The 19,509-nt window shown below is 43.6% G+C and overlaps 1 protein-coding gene across 1 annotated transcript in view; it reads left to right on the forward strand.

Annotated features, from left to right (window-relative positions):
- Window positions 1-19,509, forward strand: part of LOC311240507 (protein kinase C beta type-like) — a gene marked incomplete at its 5' end in the record, with an annotated part of 391,798 nt that overhangs the window by 354,950 nt on the left and 17,339 nt on the right. The window contains 3 exon segments of the mRNA XM_084329084.1: window positions 533-671; window positions 6,383-6,463; window positions 7,081-7,188. Coding sequence (XP_084185210.1) covers window positions 533-671; window positions 6,383-6,463; window positions 7,081-7,188 — 328 coding nt within the window.

Consider the following 19,509-nt stretch of genomic DNA (forward strand, 5'->3'; position numbering starts at 1 on the left):
CCGTCTCATGGTGCAGTCTTATTATTCTACCGCTGGGCACCATGTACGCACGGTCTGAGCTGTGCGTAGATATACGCACAATCTCAAGCACACATTCAAATTGATAAGTCCCACACATTGATTAGAAATGATCGTACGCATGGTTTACGCACATATCTGTGCGTACGCACCATTGATAAATGAGGGCCCTGGCCTATATTTGACATTTTATTTCATAATTATATTATATTCTATTGTGCTCAACTTAGCTCATATTTCACTTTATCTTACTCCACCTCTTTATTGTATTATCTGTCTGTTAATGTCGCACCGAAAACGACCAAAGCAAATTCCTTGTATGTGAAAACTACTTGGCAAATAAAGACCTTTCAGATCACAATGATTGAATTACTAGACCCTAAACATGGTCCTTTAACTCCTGCTGCCTGTCTGTCCCCCCGTAGAGACCTGAAGCTGGACAACGTGATGCTGGATGCCGAGGGCCACATTAATATGGTCCTTTAACTCCTGCTGTCTGTCTGTCCCCCCGTAGAGACCTGAAGCTGGACAACGTGATGCTGGATGCCGAGGGCCACATTAAGATCGCAGACTTTGGTATGTGTAAAGAGAACATGGTGGACGGAATCACCACCAAGACCTTCTGCGGAACACCTGACTACATCGCTCCTGAGGTACGTGAGTGTGTTGTTTGTGAGTGTACATGTGTGTGTGTGTGTGTGTGTGTGTGTGTGTGTGTGTGTGTGTGTGTGTGTGTGTGTGTGTGTGTGTGTGTGTGTGTGTGTACATGTGTGTGTGTGTGTGTCTGTGTTGGCGGGCTTCAATGCCAAAAAGGCTGTGTTTGTGCGATAGCAGATTTAGTTGTGTTTTCAAGTGTACAGTATCTCTGCATGATTCAGAACATGTGCATGCGGCCTGGTGTGTGTGAACCATGGCTGATTGAACTGAGTTTGTATTTGTGTATTTCTGTGTTTTCTTCCTGGCCTACATTCACATAATGCTAGTGTTGTGTTGAGTTCTGTATTATTGATACTGTAACACTACAGAGTGCTTAATGTAGCTAAAAATCACCGGCAAGTCACACTCTTCTGTGTGAAGACACACACACACACACACACACACACACACACACACACACACACACACACACACACACACACACACACACACACACACACACATGCACGCAGACACACACATCTTTCATAATGTCTCAATATGAAAAATGCAATATAAGAAAAAGTAAAACAAAACACACAAAGAATTGGTACTTCACACACTGGTCGACAGCACTAACAATGACAAGGTAAGCAGAAGTGATACAGTCCATTTCCCCCAGTGTTGCACTGTTTTCAGAGCATTACTGAACAAGCCTCAAACACTGCACTGTGTTCAGCTTCAGAGCACTCTGCTTTGCCTGCCCCTACATATAGCATATTATTTTACCCTATAATAGTATGTTTAACTCGTGATGTGAATTTGACTCTGTGGGAGTAAGCTTAACTCCAGCGTGATGTGGATTTGACTCTGTAAGAGTGCGTTTAACTCCAGCGTGATGTGGATTTGACTCTGTGGGAGTAAGTTTAACTCCAGCGTGATGTGGATTTGACTCTGTAAGAGTACGTTTAACTCCAGCGTGATGTGGATTTGACTCTGTAAGAGTACGTTTAACTCCAGCGTGATGTGGATTTGACTCTGTAAGAGTACGTTTAACTACAGCGTGATGTGGATTTGACTCTGTAAGAGTACGTTTAACTCCAGCGTGATGTGGATTTGACTCTGTAAGAGTACGTTTAACTCCAGCGTGATGTGGATTTGACTCTGTAAGATTACGTTTAACTACAGCGTGATGTGGATTTGACTCTGTAAGAGTACGTTTAACTCCAGCGTGATGTGGATTTGACTCTGTAAGAGTACGTTTAACTCCAGCGTGATGTGGATTTGACTCTGTAAGAGTACGTTTAACTACAGCGTGATGTGGATTTGACTCTGTAAGAGTACGTTTAACTCCAGCGTGATGTGGATTTGACTCTGTAAGAGTACGTTTAACTCCAGCGTGATGTGGATTTGACTCTGTAAGATTACGTTTAACTACAGCGTGATGTGGATTTGACTCTGTAAGAGTACGTTTAACTCCAGCGTGATGTGGATTTGACTCTGTAAGAGTACGTTTAACTCCAGCGTGATGTGGATTTGACTCTGTAAGATTACGTTTAACTACAGCGTGATGTGGATTTGACTCTGTAAGAGTACGTTTAACTACAGCGTGATGTGGATTTGACTCTGTAAGAGTAAGTTTAACTCCAGCGTGATGTGGATTTGACTCTGTAAGAGTACGTTTAACTCCAGTGTGATGTGGATTTGACTCTGTAAGAGTACGTTTAACTCCAGCGTGATGTGGATTTGACTCTGTAAGAGTAAGTTTAACTCAAATCTGAGTCACATACATGAAACGGTTGGCATTAGATCTTGCTATAAACCAACTCTATCAAATGTACCCTACTTGTTAGAACGCTTGACTAATCTACTAAACCTACAAACTACAAACACCCAAATCTGTGTTTTTATTTAACTATACCTCCCGGAGTAAGAAGCTATGTGTTTTAGCATTTCCCATTCACCATTCATATGAAACGGTTAGCATTCGCTTAGCTATACTACACTTTGAGCTCATTGAGTGATTACTGTAATACAGATGTGGATGGTGTCCCCCAGTCTGCTAGATAGCTTTACTGTAATACAGATGTGGATGGTGTCCCCCAGTCTGCTAGATAGCTTTACTGTAATACAGATGTGGATGGTGTCCCCCAGTCTGCTAGATAGCTTTACTGTAATACAGATGTGGATGGTGTCCCCCAGTCTGCTAGATAGCTGTAATACAGATGTGGATGGTGTCCCCCAGTCTGCTAGATAGCTTTACTGTAATACAGATGTGGATGGTGTCCCCCAGTCTGCTAGATAGCTTTACTGTAATACAGATGTGGATGGTGTCCCCCAGTCTGCTAGATAGCTTTACTGTAATACAGATGTGGATGGTGTCCCCCAGTCTGCTAGATAGCTTTACTGTAATACAGATGTGGATGGTGTCCCCCAGTCTGCTAGATAGCTGTAATACAGATGTGGATGATGTACCCCAGTCTGCTAGATAGCTGTAATACAGATGTGGATGGTGTCCCCCAGTCTGCTAGATAGCTTTACTGTAATACAGATGTGGATGGTGTCCCCCAGTCTGCTAGATAGCTGTAATACAGATGTGGATGGTGTCCCCCAGTCTGCTAGATAGCTGTAATACAGATGTGGATGGTGTCCCCCAGTCTGCTAGATAGCTGTAATACAGATGTGGATGGTGTCCCCCAGTCTGCTAGATAGCTGTAATACAGATGTGGATGGTGTCCCCCAGTCTGCTAGATAGCTGTAATACAGATGTGGATGGTGTCCCCCAGTCTGCTAGATAGCTGTAATACAGATGTGGATGGTGTCCCCCAGTCTGCTAGATAGCTTTACTGTAATACAGATGTGGATGGTGTCCCCCAGTCTGCTAGATAGCTTTACTGTAATACAGATGTGGATGGTGTCCCCCAGTCTGCTAGATAGCTTTACTGTAATACAGATGTGGATGGTGTCCCCCAGTCTGCTAGATAGCTTTACTGTAATACAGATGTGGATGGTGTCCCCCAGTCTGCTAGATAGCTGTAATACAGATGTGGATGGTGTCCCCCAGTCTGCTAGATAGCTGTAATACAGATGTGGATGGTGTCCCCCAGTCTGCTAGATAGCTGTAATACAGATGTGGATGGTGTCCCCCAGTCTGCTAGATAGCTTTACTGTAATACAGATGTGGATGGTGTCCCCCAGTCTGCTAGATAGCTTTACTGTAATACAGATGTGGATGATGTACCCCAGTCTGCTAGATAGCTTTACTGTAATACAGATGTGGATGATGTACCCCAGTCTGCTAGATAGCTTTACTGTAATACAGATGTGGATGATGTACCCCAGTCTGCGAGATAGCTTTACTGTAATACAGATGTGGAAGGTGTCCACCAGTCTGCTAGATAGCTTAGCACAGTGGCTTTCAAACCATGTCAGGCTCATTTGAATTCTCAAATATAGCTAAAAGATAAGAAAAGTGCAGTGCATTGTTTTCCCATGGGGGAGACGATTGGACATTTTGTGAAGTCAGCTTGGAGAGATCCCAGACGGCACCAAGTGGGCGGGGACACCAGCGGCTCACCAGAGGCAAGACAACGTAATGACACTGTCTATTAAACTTGCAAAGCTCAGGTTTCCCCTCAAGGGCTCCCTACATTATTTCAAGAAGACTTGGAGACCTTTTCTAAATCATATGGAATCTCTGACATCCTTGCCTGGTTGTGATGACTGAGCCTCCCCTTTTCATTTATTTTATTTTATTTCTTTTATTCATAAAAAAAGATTTCTCTCATTTGCACTTTGATATGTTTGTACCTGCATAATGCTTCCAATTCCTGATACTTAATATTATGTATTATGTAATGTAAGGTACATGAAGGCTATTGTGGAAGTGGGTTTCCAGTGGCTTTAAGCTAATTGATTGCTTGTGTCCTTGGTATGACATCACAAAGGGGAATTCTTCTGAACAGATTGTTGATAAGGCTTGCTATTCTCTTTTTTTAGGTAACAACCGAGGCCAAATAGTAGGCCTGGTCGATTAATCGAGTTTCAATTGAAATTACGATTTTCGCTCCCGACAATAATGAAAACAATAATGGATATACAATTATTATTGTGCCGCATGCCATGTTGCTCTCATTTTGTCTTGGAAATGCAGCGCACCCTTCCTTAACAGTGGTGTGCCATGGCTCGTTTCTCCAGTTTGAAACAGCTTTGGTAACTTGTAGAAGGTAACAGGCAGCTTTTGGTCGAGAAGAATGGTAAAACAAATTCAGTAGTCATCATAATGTTCTCAAATTTCTCAGGTTTAATGGTCGTGATTTCAGTATCAATCAAAATTATCGTGATTATGATTTTTGCCATAATCGAACAGCCCTACCAAACGGCAAGGAGTACCTATGTCATTTTATCCCCAGCGCCTAAATAACACAGACTGCCAAACTCCTCATGATAGGAGACCTTTACAGAGCCTTATCTTAGCCCGTATCTGTAGACAATACACATGCAGCCCAGTAGAAGTCACATTTCAGCAAGCGTTCTACCCAAGAGGAAGATGACACCACAACATATCTTATTTAGTAAAGCCTTAACACATCCAGCACCGGAAACAGCTTACGACGTGTTTCAAGTTCATGCTAATTCTGCCATTCCACGGCGTACGACGTTATTGAGATCATATTTAATTTTTTCGCCATGTTATTCATAATTCCCTCACGTAGCCTGGTCTGATGCAGTGGGAGCTTGCACAACTCTGCAACGCTTCAATACTGCCGCCTGGTGGATGATCGGCGAGTTACCAAACCGGAAATGGACGAGTCGATCTCGGTGCGTCTGGGAAATGCGTCCGGCACTCACATAGTGTCGCAGGACTCAAGACACACACCGTGTATATGGATCGCTGCCATAACTCAATAATCGACATGATTTGGGCTGTTATTATTATTATACAAACCGGAAATGGATCGACTCGATCGCCGTCAAATAAGTGGGATCTTTTTGCTCCAGTCTCGTCGGCCAACGGTAAGAGGACGCTGACGTCATTTTCAAGGCGATTGTACATTTCTTTGTTTACAAACCAACTGATCAATAAATCAACCCATACTACATAAAGCATTTACTGACGATCACGGACTTATAAACGACCCCCCCTTTCATCCGCGCATGATGAGTCATAACGTTTAGGATCGTATTCAGTTGGATTTTTTAATATAGCATGTATCACGAATAAACTGCAATCGATAATCTATATTATGCGTTTAGGCCTATAACTAGCGTTCTAGGAATTACTGCAGAAAACGATAAAAACATATTTATATTCTAGACAGTATTTTCGTATGAATGTATGAATGAAAAAGTATAACGTTCCCACATCCTGAACGATAGATAATCGATGTTGAATGGGCCATAGTAATGTCAATTTAGCAATACAATTTAAAAAGTTATAGCCCTGCAAAGAAGGTGAACATCTCCATAGACTTAGAGTGTTGGCAGAGAGTGGTATAAGATGCTCAAATTGCGTGGCAGGGAATGTGTTAAGGAAAATGTATTATATGTGTCCATAATATACTGTATGGAGTGGAAATAGAAATGCTGTACAGTAGTGGTATCCAGGGCTCTGCTAAATGACATGTATCTTGTCTTGTGGTGTTGCTTTCAGCTAACTGATTTAAATGAGATCAAATTAATATGAGGATATAATGAATCTTTGTTCTGTTGCCTTGCTGTGTTCCAGATCATAGCCTACCAGCCCTATAGTAGGTCTGTGGACTGGTGGGCCTTCGGAGTACTGCTCTACGAGATGCTCGCTGGGCAGGTTGGTGTGTGTGTGTGTGTGCGTGTGCGTGTGTAGGTGTGTGTGTGTGTGTCAGCATGAATGCATGCTTTTGGGAGTTCAACTCAAGTTCAGTTTTGTCAAATTGTTCTTTTGTAGTAGAACACACTTTCCTGAAATGTCAGAGGATATCACTTTTATTATTTATTATTTCATTTTAAATATTAATTGTTTTATGTGTGTGCGTGTGCGCGCGTGTGTGTGTATACATATACATCTATATATATACGGTACTGTATATATATAGAGTTCTGAGAGGGTGCCAGTTGTTACATTAGTATAAAACCTGTGTTCATTTGTCACATTTTGTCCTCTAATTCTTGTCTTCTTCTTTCTTCTTCTCATGTCCTCCTCTCCACTTCCTCCCATCATCTCCTATTTCCTCCTCCTGGTCCACCCTCCTTTCTTCCTCCTATTCTTCCTCCCATCTCCTCCTGTCTACTCAACTCTCCATCTGCTCCTCTCCAACTCTTCTTCATACCTCTCTTCCTCTTTTCCTCTTCCTCTTCTCCTCTTTCTCCTTCCTATCTGCTGCTCTCCTCCACACATTCTACCTTTCCCTCTCTCCTCCTCCCTCTCCTCCTCCTCTGCTCCGCCAGCCTCCATTTGATGGTGAGGATGAGGACGAGTTGTTTCAGTCCATCATGGAGCACCATGTCTCCTACCCCAAGTCCATGTCCAAGGAGGCTGTCGCCATCTGTAAAGGGGTGAGCTTACATGTAGATGCACTTGCATACATGCACACACACACACATACACACACACACACACACATACACACACGCACGCACGCACGCACGCACGCACGCACGCACGCACGACACACACACACACACACACACACACACACACACACACACACACACACACACACACACATGGGGGACCCTGATATAAACAAGAAGAACGTCTTTCTCTGGTCTGCATCCCCTTAACAATTGTATGTATTGAGCTGCACTGTACTGTACCCATTCTGCAATCTGTTAATAAAGTTTTCTATCAATCAATCAATCAACACACACACACACACACGTACATACATACATACATACATACATACATACATACATACATACATACATACATACATACATACATACATACACACACACATACATACATACATACATACATACATACATACATACATACATACATACATACATACATACATACATACATACATACTGTGCAGCTTTACTCCCGCTGCTGGGGTGAAGGGATGGACAGGATGCCACTCAGTTGTAAAAAGGTTTTAATTCTTTTCTCCAACAGGTTACAAACCTTGAAACAAAACACACATTCAATCAATAACTACCACAATACTACTATCATTCTTAAAACAAATCGCTTACACACATTCACTCACCAGTTCCCACTCGTTTCCCTTCGCTGCTGTCAAATTCCCCGCAACTTCCTGTTTACTAGTTTCACTGACACCACGTGACGTATCTCGACCAATTACAGCCCACTCCTCGCTACGTCCCTGGATCACATGTGAAATGAATACACCTCCATTCACAACTTTAACCAAGCATACAGTGCCTCCATACATCCGAAATGACAACATAATTATAATCATAGCTCAATCACTAATCAACATTCACATAAACGCACAGCATAGAAAACACAAAAAAAACATTACTTATTTACAAACACAGACTAAAGTGCACCTAAACTCCACCACCACAATAGAAAGCTGCACACATACATACATACATACATACATACATACATACATACATACATACATACATACATACACACACACACACACACACACATACATACATACATACATACATACATACATACATACATACATACATACATACATACATACATACATACATACATACATACATACACGCACACACACAAGCAAACACTTATATATACACACACACGCACACACACATGCATACACATATATACAGTTAGGAGGGTAGAGGTGAGGAGGGGAGAAGAGAGGAGATGAGAGGAGAGGAGGGGAGAGGAGAGGTGAAGAGGTTAAAGTACATTACATTACATTTACATTTTGTCATTTAGCTGACGCTTTTATCCAAAGCGAAGAGGAGAGGTAAGGAGATGAGAGGTGAGGAGGGGACAGGAGGGGTAAGGAGATGAGAGGAGAGGAGGGGAGAGGAGAGGAGGAGAGAGGGGAGGTGAGGAGGTTAGAGGAGAAGAGGGGAGGGTGGAGGTGAGGAGAGGAGGGGAGAGGAGTGGTGAGGAGGTTAGAGGCGAATAGGGGAGGGTATAGGAGAGGAGGGGAGAGGAGAGGTGAGAATGTTAGAGGAGAGGAGAGAAGATTAGAGGAGAGGAGAGAAGGTTAGAGGAGAGGTGAGGAGGTTAAAGGAGAGGAGCTGAGGGGAGAGGAGATGAGGGGTGAGGAGGGGAAAGGAGAGGAGAAGTGAGGAGGGGAAAGGAGGGGAGAGGAGGGGAGAGAAGAGGGGAGGAGGGGAGAGGAGAAGGGAGGAGGTTAGAGGAGAGGTGAAGAGAGGGGAGGTGAGGAGAGGAGGGTAGAGGAGAGGTGAGGAGGGTAGAGGAGAGGTGAGGAGGGTATAGGACAGGAGAGGAGGGTAGAGGAGAGGTGAGGGGGTAGAGGAGAGGTGAGGGGGTAGAGGAGAGGTGAGGGGGTAGAGGAGATGAGGGTAGAGGAAGGTAGAGGAGAGGGGGTAGATGAGGGTAGAGGAAAGGTGAGGGGGTAGAGGAGAGACGATGAGAGGTGAGGAGGGGAGAGGATAGGTAAGGAGATAAAAGGTGGGGAGAGGAGATGAGAGGTGAGGAGGATAGAGGGGAGGTGAGGAGGTTAGAGGAGATGAGGGGAGGGTGGAGGTGAGGAAAGGAGAGGAGGGGAGACGAGTGGTGAGGGGGTTCGATGAGAAGATGGGAGGGGATATGAGAGGAGAGGTGAGGATGTTAGAGGAGAGGAGAGAAGGTTAGAGGAGAGGAGAGAAGGTTAGAGGCGAGGGGAGAGGACATGAGGGGTGAGGAGGGGTGAGGAGGGGAGAGGAGAGAAGAGGGGAGGAGGGGAGAGGAGAAGGGAGGAGGTTAGAGGAGAGGTGAAGAGAGGAGAGGATGGGAGATGAGCGGAGGGTAGAGGAGAGGAGGGTAGAGGAGGGTATAGGAGAGGAGGGTAGAGGAGAGGTGAGGAGGGTATAGGACAGGAGAGGAGGGTAGAGGAGAGGAGGGTAGAGGAGGGTATAGGACAGGAGAGGAGGGTAGAGGAGAGGTGAGGAGGGTAGAGGAGAGGTGAGGAGGGTAGAGGAGGGGTGAGGAGGGTAGAGGAGGGTATACGAGGGTATAGGACAGGAGAGGAGGGTAGAGGAGAGGAGGGTAGAGGAGAGGAGGGTAGAGGAGAGGTGGGGAGAGGTGAGGATGGGAGATGAGCGGAGGGTAGAGGAGAGGAGGGTAGAGGAGGGTATAGGACAGGAGAGGAGGGTAGAGGAGAGGAGAGGAGGGTAGAGGAGAGGTGAGGAGGGTAGAGGAGGGTATACGAGGGTATAGGACAGGAGAGGAGGGTAGAGGAGAGGAGGGTAGAGGAGAGGAGGGTAGAGGAGAGGTGGGGAGAGGTGAGGATGGGAGATGAGCGGAGGGTAGAGGAGAGGAGGGTAGAGGAGGGTATAGGACAGGAGAGGAGGGTAGAGGAGAGGAGAGGAGGGTAGAGGAGAGGTGAGGAGGGTAGAGGAGGGTATACGAGGGTATAGGACAGGAGAGGAGGGTAGAGGAGAGGTGAGGAGGGTAGAGGAGAGGTGAGGAGGGTAGAGGAGGGTAGAGGAGAGGTGAGGAGAGGTGAGGAGGGTATAGGACAGGAGAGGAGGGTAGAGGAGAGGTGAGAAGGGTAGAGGAGAGGTGAGGAGGGTAGAGGAGGGGAGATGAGAGGTGAGGAGGGGAGAGGAGGATAGAGGGGAGGGGAGGAGGTTAGAGGAGAAGAGGGGAGGGTGGAGGTGAGGAGGGGGGAGGAGGGGAGAGGAGTGGTGAGTGGTTTAGAGGAGAAGAGGGGACGGGATATGAGAGGAGGGGAGAGGAGAGGTGAGGATGTTAGAGGAGAGGAGAGAAAGTTAGAGGAGAGGTGAGGAGGGGAGATGAGAGGTGAGGAGGGGAGAGAAGAGGGGAGGAGGGGAAAGGAGAGGGGAGGAGGTTAAAGGAGAGGTGAAGCGAGGAGAGCTAAGGAGGGTAGAGGAGAGGTGAGGGGGTAGAGGAGAGAAGAGGGGTAGGGGAGGGTAGAGAAGACGTGAGGAGGGTAGAGGAGAGGAGGTTAGAAGAGAGGAGATGGGGTTAGATGAGAGGTGAGGAGGGTAGAGAGGTTAGAAGGTTAGAGGAGAGGGAGAGAGCATGGGGATGGAAACAACATTGTTCATTCCAGCTATCACCCATTTCTCTTAATCACTCTCACTCTCTCTCACTCTCTCTATCTCTATCCCTCCCTCTCTCTCTCTCTTTCTCTCTCTGACTGTCATGTCTGTCTGTTTTCCCTCCTTTTCTGTCTCTTTCTCTCACCCTCCCTTCCACTCTGTCTCTCTCTCTCTGTTTCTCTACCTCACTCTCTCTGCAGTGTTCAGTGTTAAGCTTACAGTATGTACATCCTCTGTATCTCTCTGAGCACCCACTCACACACACACACAAACCACATGCACACACATACGTCCCACAATATACACACATAACTCAGTTGGCCTTGGAAGCAGACAAAATCCACAGCCTTCTCCTCAGAATAGAACAGCAAAATAATGCCCTTACGACTAACCTGGGAGTCTGTGTGAGTGTGTGTGAGAGTGTGTGAGTGTGTGAGAGTGTGTGAGTGTTTGAGAGAGAGAAATAGAGTCGGGCACAGTTTGACACATGCAGCCAACCATATCCTAGTATTAAACATGTCAATGTGTTTTTGTGTCTGTGTATGTGTATTTGTGTGTTTTCTATGTTTTATACAGTATGTCTGTGTTTGTGTGTGTGTGTGTGTGTGTGTGTGTGTGTGTGTGAGTGAGTTGATTACTGCTTTAAATGGACTGGGCTCTATCAAAGCCACTTCTCTCTCTTCCTATACCGCCACGCTCTACTGACTGCACCAATCACACATACACACACACATACACGCACGCACACACACACACACACACACACACACGCCACACACACACACACACACACACACACACACACACACACACACACACACACACACACACACACACACACACACGCACACACACACCAGAGGACGTATGGAATGTTTAGATACACATCCAGTCGATTTATACTGGCTGGATGCTCCTTCTCTCTCTGTACTGAATAACCTTGTCAGCACCGGGAGTGGAAGGATCCAATCCTACCTGGGTCCTCTCGGTTCTGTCAGACCCCATAAAGGCTTTGTTTGGCCTCTACGTCAACGACACGTGGTTATAATGCACAACATAAGAGGGTTATTAGATGGTGAACATGTGTTCGTCACCCCTCACTTAGTATATAGTATATTAGCCTATTGAAGCACTAGAGTACTTTGGCTATATTGATTTTAATTAGGCCTATATAAAATAATGAATGTGTTTTGGGTGTTGACCCTCTCTGTTTAGTATGTACTTCTGAAGGAGGAATAAGTGGTTGTGGAGGGTGAATGCGTTTAGTGGCCATTTCAGCAAAACAAAACATTCATTTGTAACTTGATTTATGGATCCTGGCATGCTGGGGTTTCCTGGTGTAGCATTTTGAACATGCATGGGAGCATGTACACACACACACACACACACACACAACACACACACACACACACACAGAGATATAGATACACTCTCACAGACACAATAGGGATTTATTAACATTTGGAATATAAGAGATATGAGATCTTTATTATACCTAATGAATAATACATTCAAAACAGGCCAATAAGACACACATGCACACGCTCACGCACACGTGTACACACGCACACAATATCATCATCAAACCGTTTATTTTACAATGATGTTGAGTAAACAGACTGTTCAAATAAATAAGACACAATCAAATGTAGTAACACAGCAAGATCAAAACAAAGCCAAAAAACTGCCTAAAACACAAGATATTAAGGCCATGTTTAGACGGAAACGCTAGCAGGTGAATCCGGGGGAAAAAAATTTGGATGTGCCTTTTGTTTATACGGCAACAGCGTTTTTGCGGGGAGAATCCGCAAAAAAGTGAGACCACCTTCCTGGGTGGAAATCCTAGAAACGATACACCTTCGCGCTATTATCTGAACAGTCAAACTGCATAAAACTATGACGAAAGGGTTGTCAAGGCTCTCGTCGCGTACTGCTTACGTCACAGGCATGCGCCAGTAGCCTAGAAGCGTAAACAAAGCGAACAAGCATTTCTGATTCTATCCACGGAGATCACCTGAAGGCTACATTGGCAGTACTTTTAAATACACAAGAATCAGTCCAGCGGCTATCGCAACTATTAGTGACTGGAGCCACTGTCTGTGTGACTCTGCTTTGGTCCAATCACATTCCCCCACCCACAGTCTGCGAATCAGAGGCAGAGTAGGGCAGGTCTTCACAGCATGCCTGGTTGTCTCAATGGGTATGGGTTGCGTGAATATTTTCCCTAACGGAGTTGCACTTCCGCGTTCGGTTTGCGCGTTCTGATTGGCCACTGATGTTTCTGGTCATGTGACATCTGCGCCAATCGTGTGACAGCGGGGCTCCGTCGTCTCGAGTCGACTACACTTTTACAGCCTCGTCTGCACGCAGAATTCCATCCCAAAACACTAGTCTAAACGCAACATTAAAAGTGAGACCGCAAGACGACTTTTGCGGTTTCTGTTCAGACTCTCTCCGTCTAAACATGGCCTAAGATAAAAACAAAGAAAATCAATAAAAACTGTTACAGATTGATGCTGTATAGTGTATACAGTCATTTGAGAAAATCAGTCCAAAGTTCCAATGCAGCAACATGTATTTACATGTTGTTATTATAACCATATGAAAAACAGTTATATCTTTCAATTGTCACCAGTTATTAGGGTAGAGTGATAGACTGAGTCAAGAGGTTTAAGAGTGGAAGCAGCAGCATGTCTATAAATTACATCACGGCAGTCCAAAACTGATAAGAATTAATAAGCACTTCCTGAAGAGCATTAGAGAAAAGTTGTATGTTCTCAATGACCAGTTGTACAGAGTCAGCAATACAATACACAATAGTGTCATCAGCATAAAGATGGGCTTGACAACCATTCAGGAAAGAGACAATATCATTGATATAAATGGTGGACGGGACCCAAAATTTTACCTTTTTATTGACAAAAATTCAGACTGGCATTTCCCGACTTCACACACTGTTGCCTCTGAAACAAATAATGAAACCAATCACACTCCTTTCTAACCAAACCCACACTAGATCATCTTAGTAAGGGCAAGGGATGATCAACTGTATCACATGTTTTTGACAGATCTAATGTTTCTTCCTGTTTATTGCAGATATCATATAATTTGTAACTAATGTAATAACTTAAATAGTGCTGTGATTAGCTCTAAATCCACATTGGTGCAGTCTGAAGTACTGAATGATATTTCCTGACATTAGGAAATCTGTCCACTGTCTACTTGAGAATTGTGAGGTGCCCCCTCTTTCATCTGATTTCATCTGAGTTACCCCATCTCTCTCCTCCTCTCTCTCCCTCTATCTGCCTCTATCAATCTCTCTCTCTTCCTGTCCCTCTGCCTCTCTCAGCCTCTCTCTCTCTGTCTCTCACTGTCTTTCTCTCTTTTCTTCCTATATTTCTCCTTCTCATCCCACTTGACTTGTTTTTTTTCTCCTTTTCTCGTCCCCGTGGTGACCTTTGACCTTCCCGTTTTGTTCACCTTCTCTTTTCTATTATTTTCTTTCATCCCTCCTTGCCTGACTTCCTTTGTTATCCTCTTCACTCCTTCCTCTGTCAGTGTTTAGATGCAAAGCACCTTGTGGACTTGCTGCTTCCCGGCTGTATAAGCACTTTGCTCGCTTCATATCACAGCTAGGCAAATTAACATAGACTGATATGAACTTTCATTTTCAATTCCATTTTACTTACTCAGAAGCTTTTTATATTACCTAAACATGAAATCCGGGCCACTTATTAGTCAAACACTTACCCTGAAGTTGTTAAAATGGTACAAATTCTCAAGATTTCTATGGAGAGTCTGTCTTAACTCATTCCCCGCCAACAACGTTTATATACGTTATTGGGCACCATCCATTGAATGCCAACCACGTATATATACATTATTTCTTTTTTTTTTGATTTTTTTGGGGGATTTTTTCTCGATATTCATCCGGGAACCTCGGTGTTACCATAGGGAATGAGTCTGAGATAGCCAAAGTGCAATACCGGCCGCATCCAGCTAAACGGCGGTATCGAGCACCCTTTGAAACCTTGTATCTTGGCCTGTACAACGGTCAATTGTCACCGGGCTCACTTTTCTTTGTCGGGCGAATGGAGCGGTTATAACGATCCGATTGAGAAACGCCAAATGCTCCCGATACATGATGTGTGGTGGATTATGTTGGCGACATGATCGACACCAATACTGGGACTCGCGATCAGATAATTGGAATATTCTTTTTGGGGTACATCCTAGTGAAGGGAAGGGCTATATGATATCAATCCTGCATTCATCCAACCATGTCTTCACCCCGATCGCAACATGTGTGTGTAACATTACTCCACAACGTATGCCGTTGGGGACGATCAAAGCATAAAAAAAAACGCAAAAAAAAGCATATATGACTTGCCCTAAGGCCTCAGCAGTCACAGGAAATATGGCTCGTTTTCCCGGTAGGCCTTGGTTGTAAAAGGGTGGATAACAAGAAGTCGGACACGTTTTACCAAAAATAACAATTTTCATTTAACAACTACTCTAAAGGACAAAAGTGGAGAGCTGGGTGCTCCAGCCTCCATGGTTTAGGATACAACAAAAGCAATAGTTTACAAGCAAAAAAGGACAAGAGCAAATGGTCCAAAAATGGTGAGAGCACAGGTGAGAGCACACAACAGTGATGAGCTCCTGGTCTGCTTAATAGGGCGTCACCACACCTGTGTTCAATTACATGAAAGCAACCATGTTAATTACAAGAAAGAACAGTGTGTAATCACAACCAGGGTTAGAAATGTAAAAAAAAAAAAATTGCCTACCTTAATTGATTTTCGGGGTATTTTTTTGTATTTCGGGGGCACCGTATTTTTATGATGAAAATTTACATAAAGATTATAAAACATTGTCGACACTTTTTTTTACAGTCTTCGTCCCTATGTTTGATAACGTAATGTTAATGTCTCCATATATAGGGCTCTATGCTAACCTTTTTCCCAAGGAGCACATGTGCTCCTAAATACATTTTAAATAAATAAAATCTAAAAAAAAATGTAGGAGCACACAAAGAAATTTAGGAGCACAGTGAAAATTGTTCAAGTAACAGAGTTTATTAACAAACTATTTATTACATGCATATTATACTGTGCGTGTGCATACTAGGAATAGGCATGAGTAATCTAAATTAATAATAATTTGTATGAAAAAAAATATGAATTATTATTATATATATTTTTTTTAACATATTTTTTCACATGTATGTGTAAGATTATAACTGTTTGTTGGTTTCCTTAAACATATATACGTGAATGAACAAAAATAAGTAAAAAAAAATATATATATATATCAAATATATATATTTAATTTTTAATTTAATTTTTAATTTATTTTTCCTTTTCGAGTAATACACGATCACTCGAGTATAGCATGCGATCAATCGATCTGGATTTTTCTTTAAAATGCCCATCCCTAGTGCATACTAAGGGCTAAACATCTGTGCAAAGTGTCGGGGCTTTTCTTGCCCCCCCTTAACTGATTTTCGAGGGCATTTGGTACATTTTCGAGGGCATTTTGCCCCAAGCCCCCCTTAATTTCGAACCCTGATCACAACTCACCACTTAGTGACACCACACTCAAACCACAATGTGAATGTATCACCAAAAGACAGTAAGTATATCCTCCACCATGTGAAAGTACACATAACAATGATGAAACATAATACATATGATATAGATTTGATTTGGGAATAATAGCATGTACAGGCAAGAAACGGCAACGTTTATAGTATAATTGACGTATAAGGCTATTACTCAGCCTTTCGGGAATTACCCCAGACCACGCTATAACTATACTTATATTCACCACGGTATAACATGGGAACGTATGGATGAAGAAATTCATTATTTTTCACATATTGAACAATAGATAGGAGATGTCAAATGGGCCATAGTATTGTATGCATAGCTATAATATAGAATATAGTTATAGCTCTACAAACAAGGTGACTCACTCCTATCTTTTAAAGCGTGGCAGTGCTAGAACGGGGCCCCGTCTAATCCCCAGCGGTCAATGAGTTAAAGGAGCACGCCAACTTTTTGGGAAATTAGCTTATTTGCCATCTACCCGGAGTTAGACAAGCAGATACATACCTTTTTTTTCTCTGTGCATGCAGTAGGAGTAGGAAGACCCGCACCGTTAGCCTAGCTTAGCGTCATTCACTGGAAGTAGGTGTGCCAGTGTAGCCTAGTTCCCAACAGTCACAAAATACACTCCAAATACAACTCAAACATCCCTGTAAACATGTTGTGACCTGTGTATTTACCATCTGGAGAAATACTCATTTTAAATGAGATATTTTCATTTTCTAAGCAGATACATACTAAGCAATTTTTTTTGCTGAACCACTGCTTCCTGGATGCAGTGATTTCACGCATTACCTGAAAAGCCCCGCTAGCTACTAGTCACATTGATTTTATTGACGGAAGTTACAACAGGGCTTTTCAAGTGGTTCGTCAAAGAAAGATTCTGAGTATGGATCTGCTTAGAAAACTAGAAAATGTCTAATTTAAAATATGTATTTCTCCACGTGGTAAATACACAGGTCACAACATGTTTACAGGAATGTTTTGGAGTTGTATTTTTGAGTGTACAGTATTTCGTGACTGCTGGGAACTAGGCTAGCTGTAGTAACCTACTTCCAACGCTTCCTACGCTAAGCTAGGCTAACGGTGTGGGTCTTCCTAATCCTACTGCACTCTCCTGGCACTTTTATTTTTATTTTTTCAACATTTATTTACCCAGGGTAGGTACGCTGAGCACAGGTGCTCTTTTTCCTGCTTCACACACACAATTACAAACCCTCACATTTGGGAGCTGCCCGGTTTGACCACAGTCCACTGGAGCTGTTAGGGGGGCAAGTGCCTAACTCAAGGACACGTGGTTGGTAATTGTTATGGGAAAGGGAGCACGATTCACATCCATGTCCTAAACCTACACTACATCTTGTACTGTTAGCCACTGAGAAGCAATTGGGGTTTGGGTCAAGGTTGGGTCATGGGTTTACGTGCCATAGACTGTGTGAGTTCTGTTTCCATGGTAATGCTCGCAATAGATGCATATCCTTACCCTGTCTAAGACATTAACCAGGTTATTAGCTTGTATCTGGAATATTAATGTACGTACAATGTAAATGGCGATTTTTAAGGAAATGTTACTTACGTCGATGTGATTATACTCTGTAAAATCTATGCTTTTATTTTCAATCATAATCAAATGGGAGGGGGGGGGGGGTTGTAAGCTGAGTCTAGGTGATGCACTGATCCAACTTTTTCAGTCCCAATACCTGAGCGTTGGGCTATCAGCCGATGCCGAGTACCGATCCATTACTTTTAATAAACAGTATAGAACAGTATAGAACTTGGACCATCATATTGGGGTCATTGGACAAAAAATATTGAGATATGATACATGTTTCTCCATTAGAGAGAGTTATCTTGTCAAAAACCGGTGCTTCCCTAGTTCTTACCCTCCACTACATGATCCCTGAGCTGGAATATTAATGTACACATTATTGCTCTCAATAGCAGTCTATCAGAGGCAAAGACATACCTACACTCAACCCCAGTATCTACACACACACACACACACACACACACACACACACACACACACACACACACACACACACACACACACACACACACACACACACACACACACGCACACACACATTGTCAGATACATAATGTGCATGCATACATACATACACGCGCGCACATATATATATATTCTCATATACATCCACATACAGTATACTGGAAAGAAATAACACATGTACACACAAGCACACACACACACACACACATGATGTGTCTGTGTCATGCATTAGTGATGATTATTGAGTTGTAGAGCTACATAGTGAATCTTCAGCAGAGCATGAAAGCTTGTCTCTGTCCGCCCCCTCACCGCTTCCCCTGGGCCAGCAACGCCTGGGTTAACTCACTCACTCTGTGTGTGTGTGTGTGTGCGTTTGTGTTTGTTTGTTAGGGTATTGTTAGGTTATGGCTGGGTAGGGTTAGGGAATTATTAGGGTAGGGTAATGTTAGGTTAGGGTTATGGTTGGGTAGGGTTAGGGTAATGTTAGGTTAGGGTTATGGTTGGGTAGGGTTATAGTTGGGTTAGGGTTAGGGTTTGGCATTTAGCGGTTAGGCTTAGGAGAGAAAGAATCGAATATACTGTAAGTCAATGGAAGGTCCTTACAAGTACAGTAATACAAATTTGTGTGCTTGCCTGCATACTGTATCTGTGTACACACAGTACATGTGTGTGTGTGTGTGTGTGTGTGTGTGTGTGTGTGTGTGTGTGTGTGTGTGTGTGTGTGTGTGTGTGTGTGTGTGTGTGTGATGCGATTGAACATGGACGCTCCACTCCCCTACCTCTCCTGCCAGCATCCATATTTCATGGCCAGCAAGGTTCCACACACACACACACACACACACACACACACACACACACACGAAACACACGCACATACATACACATGCACACACTCGCACTGCCAATGTATTCTCCTGGCATTAGCTACATGATGTGCAAAATTCTACATGATTCTACACCAAAGCCTAATTGTGTGAATTCGTCCTTACACACGCAAAGTCACACACACATTTACTGTACACACACAAACACACACACAGACGTTCCCCA

Source organism: Notolepis coatsorum (genome assembly GCF_963971535.1).
Source record: "Notolepis coatsorum genome assembly, chromosome: 14".
NCBI lineage: Eukaryota > Metazoa > Chordata > Actinopteri > Aulopiformes > Paralepididae > Notolepis > Notolepis coatsorum.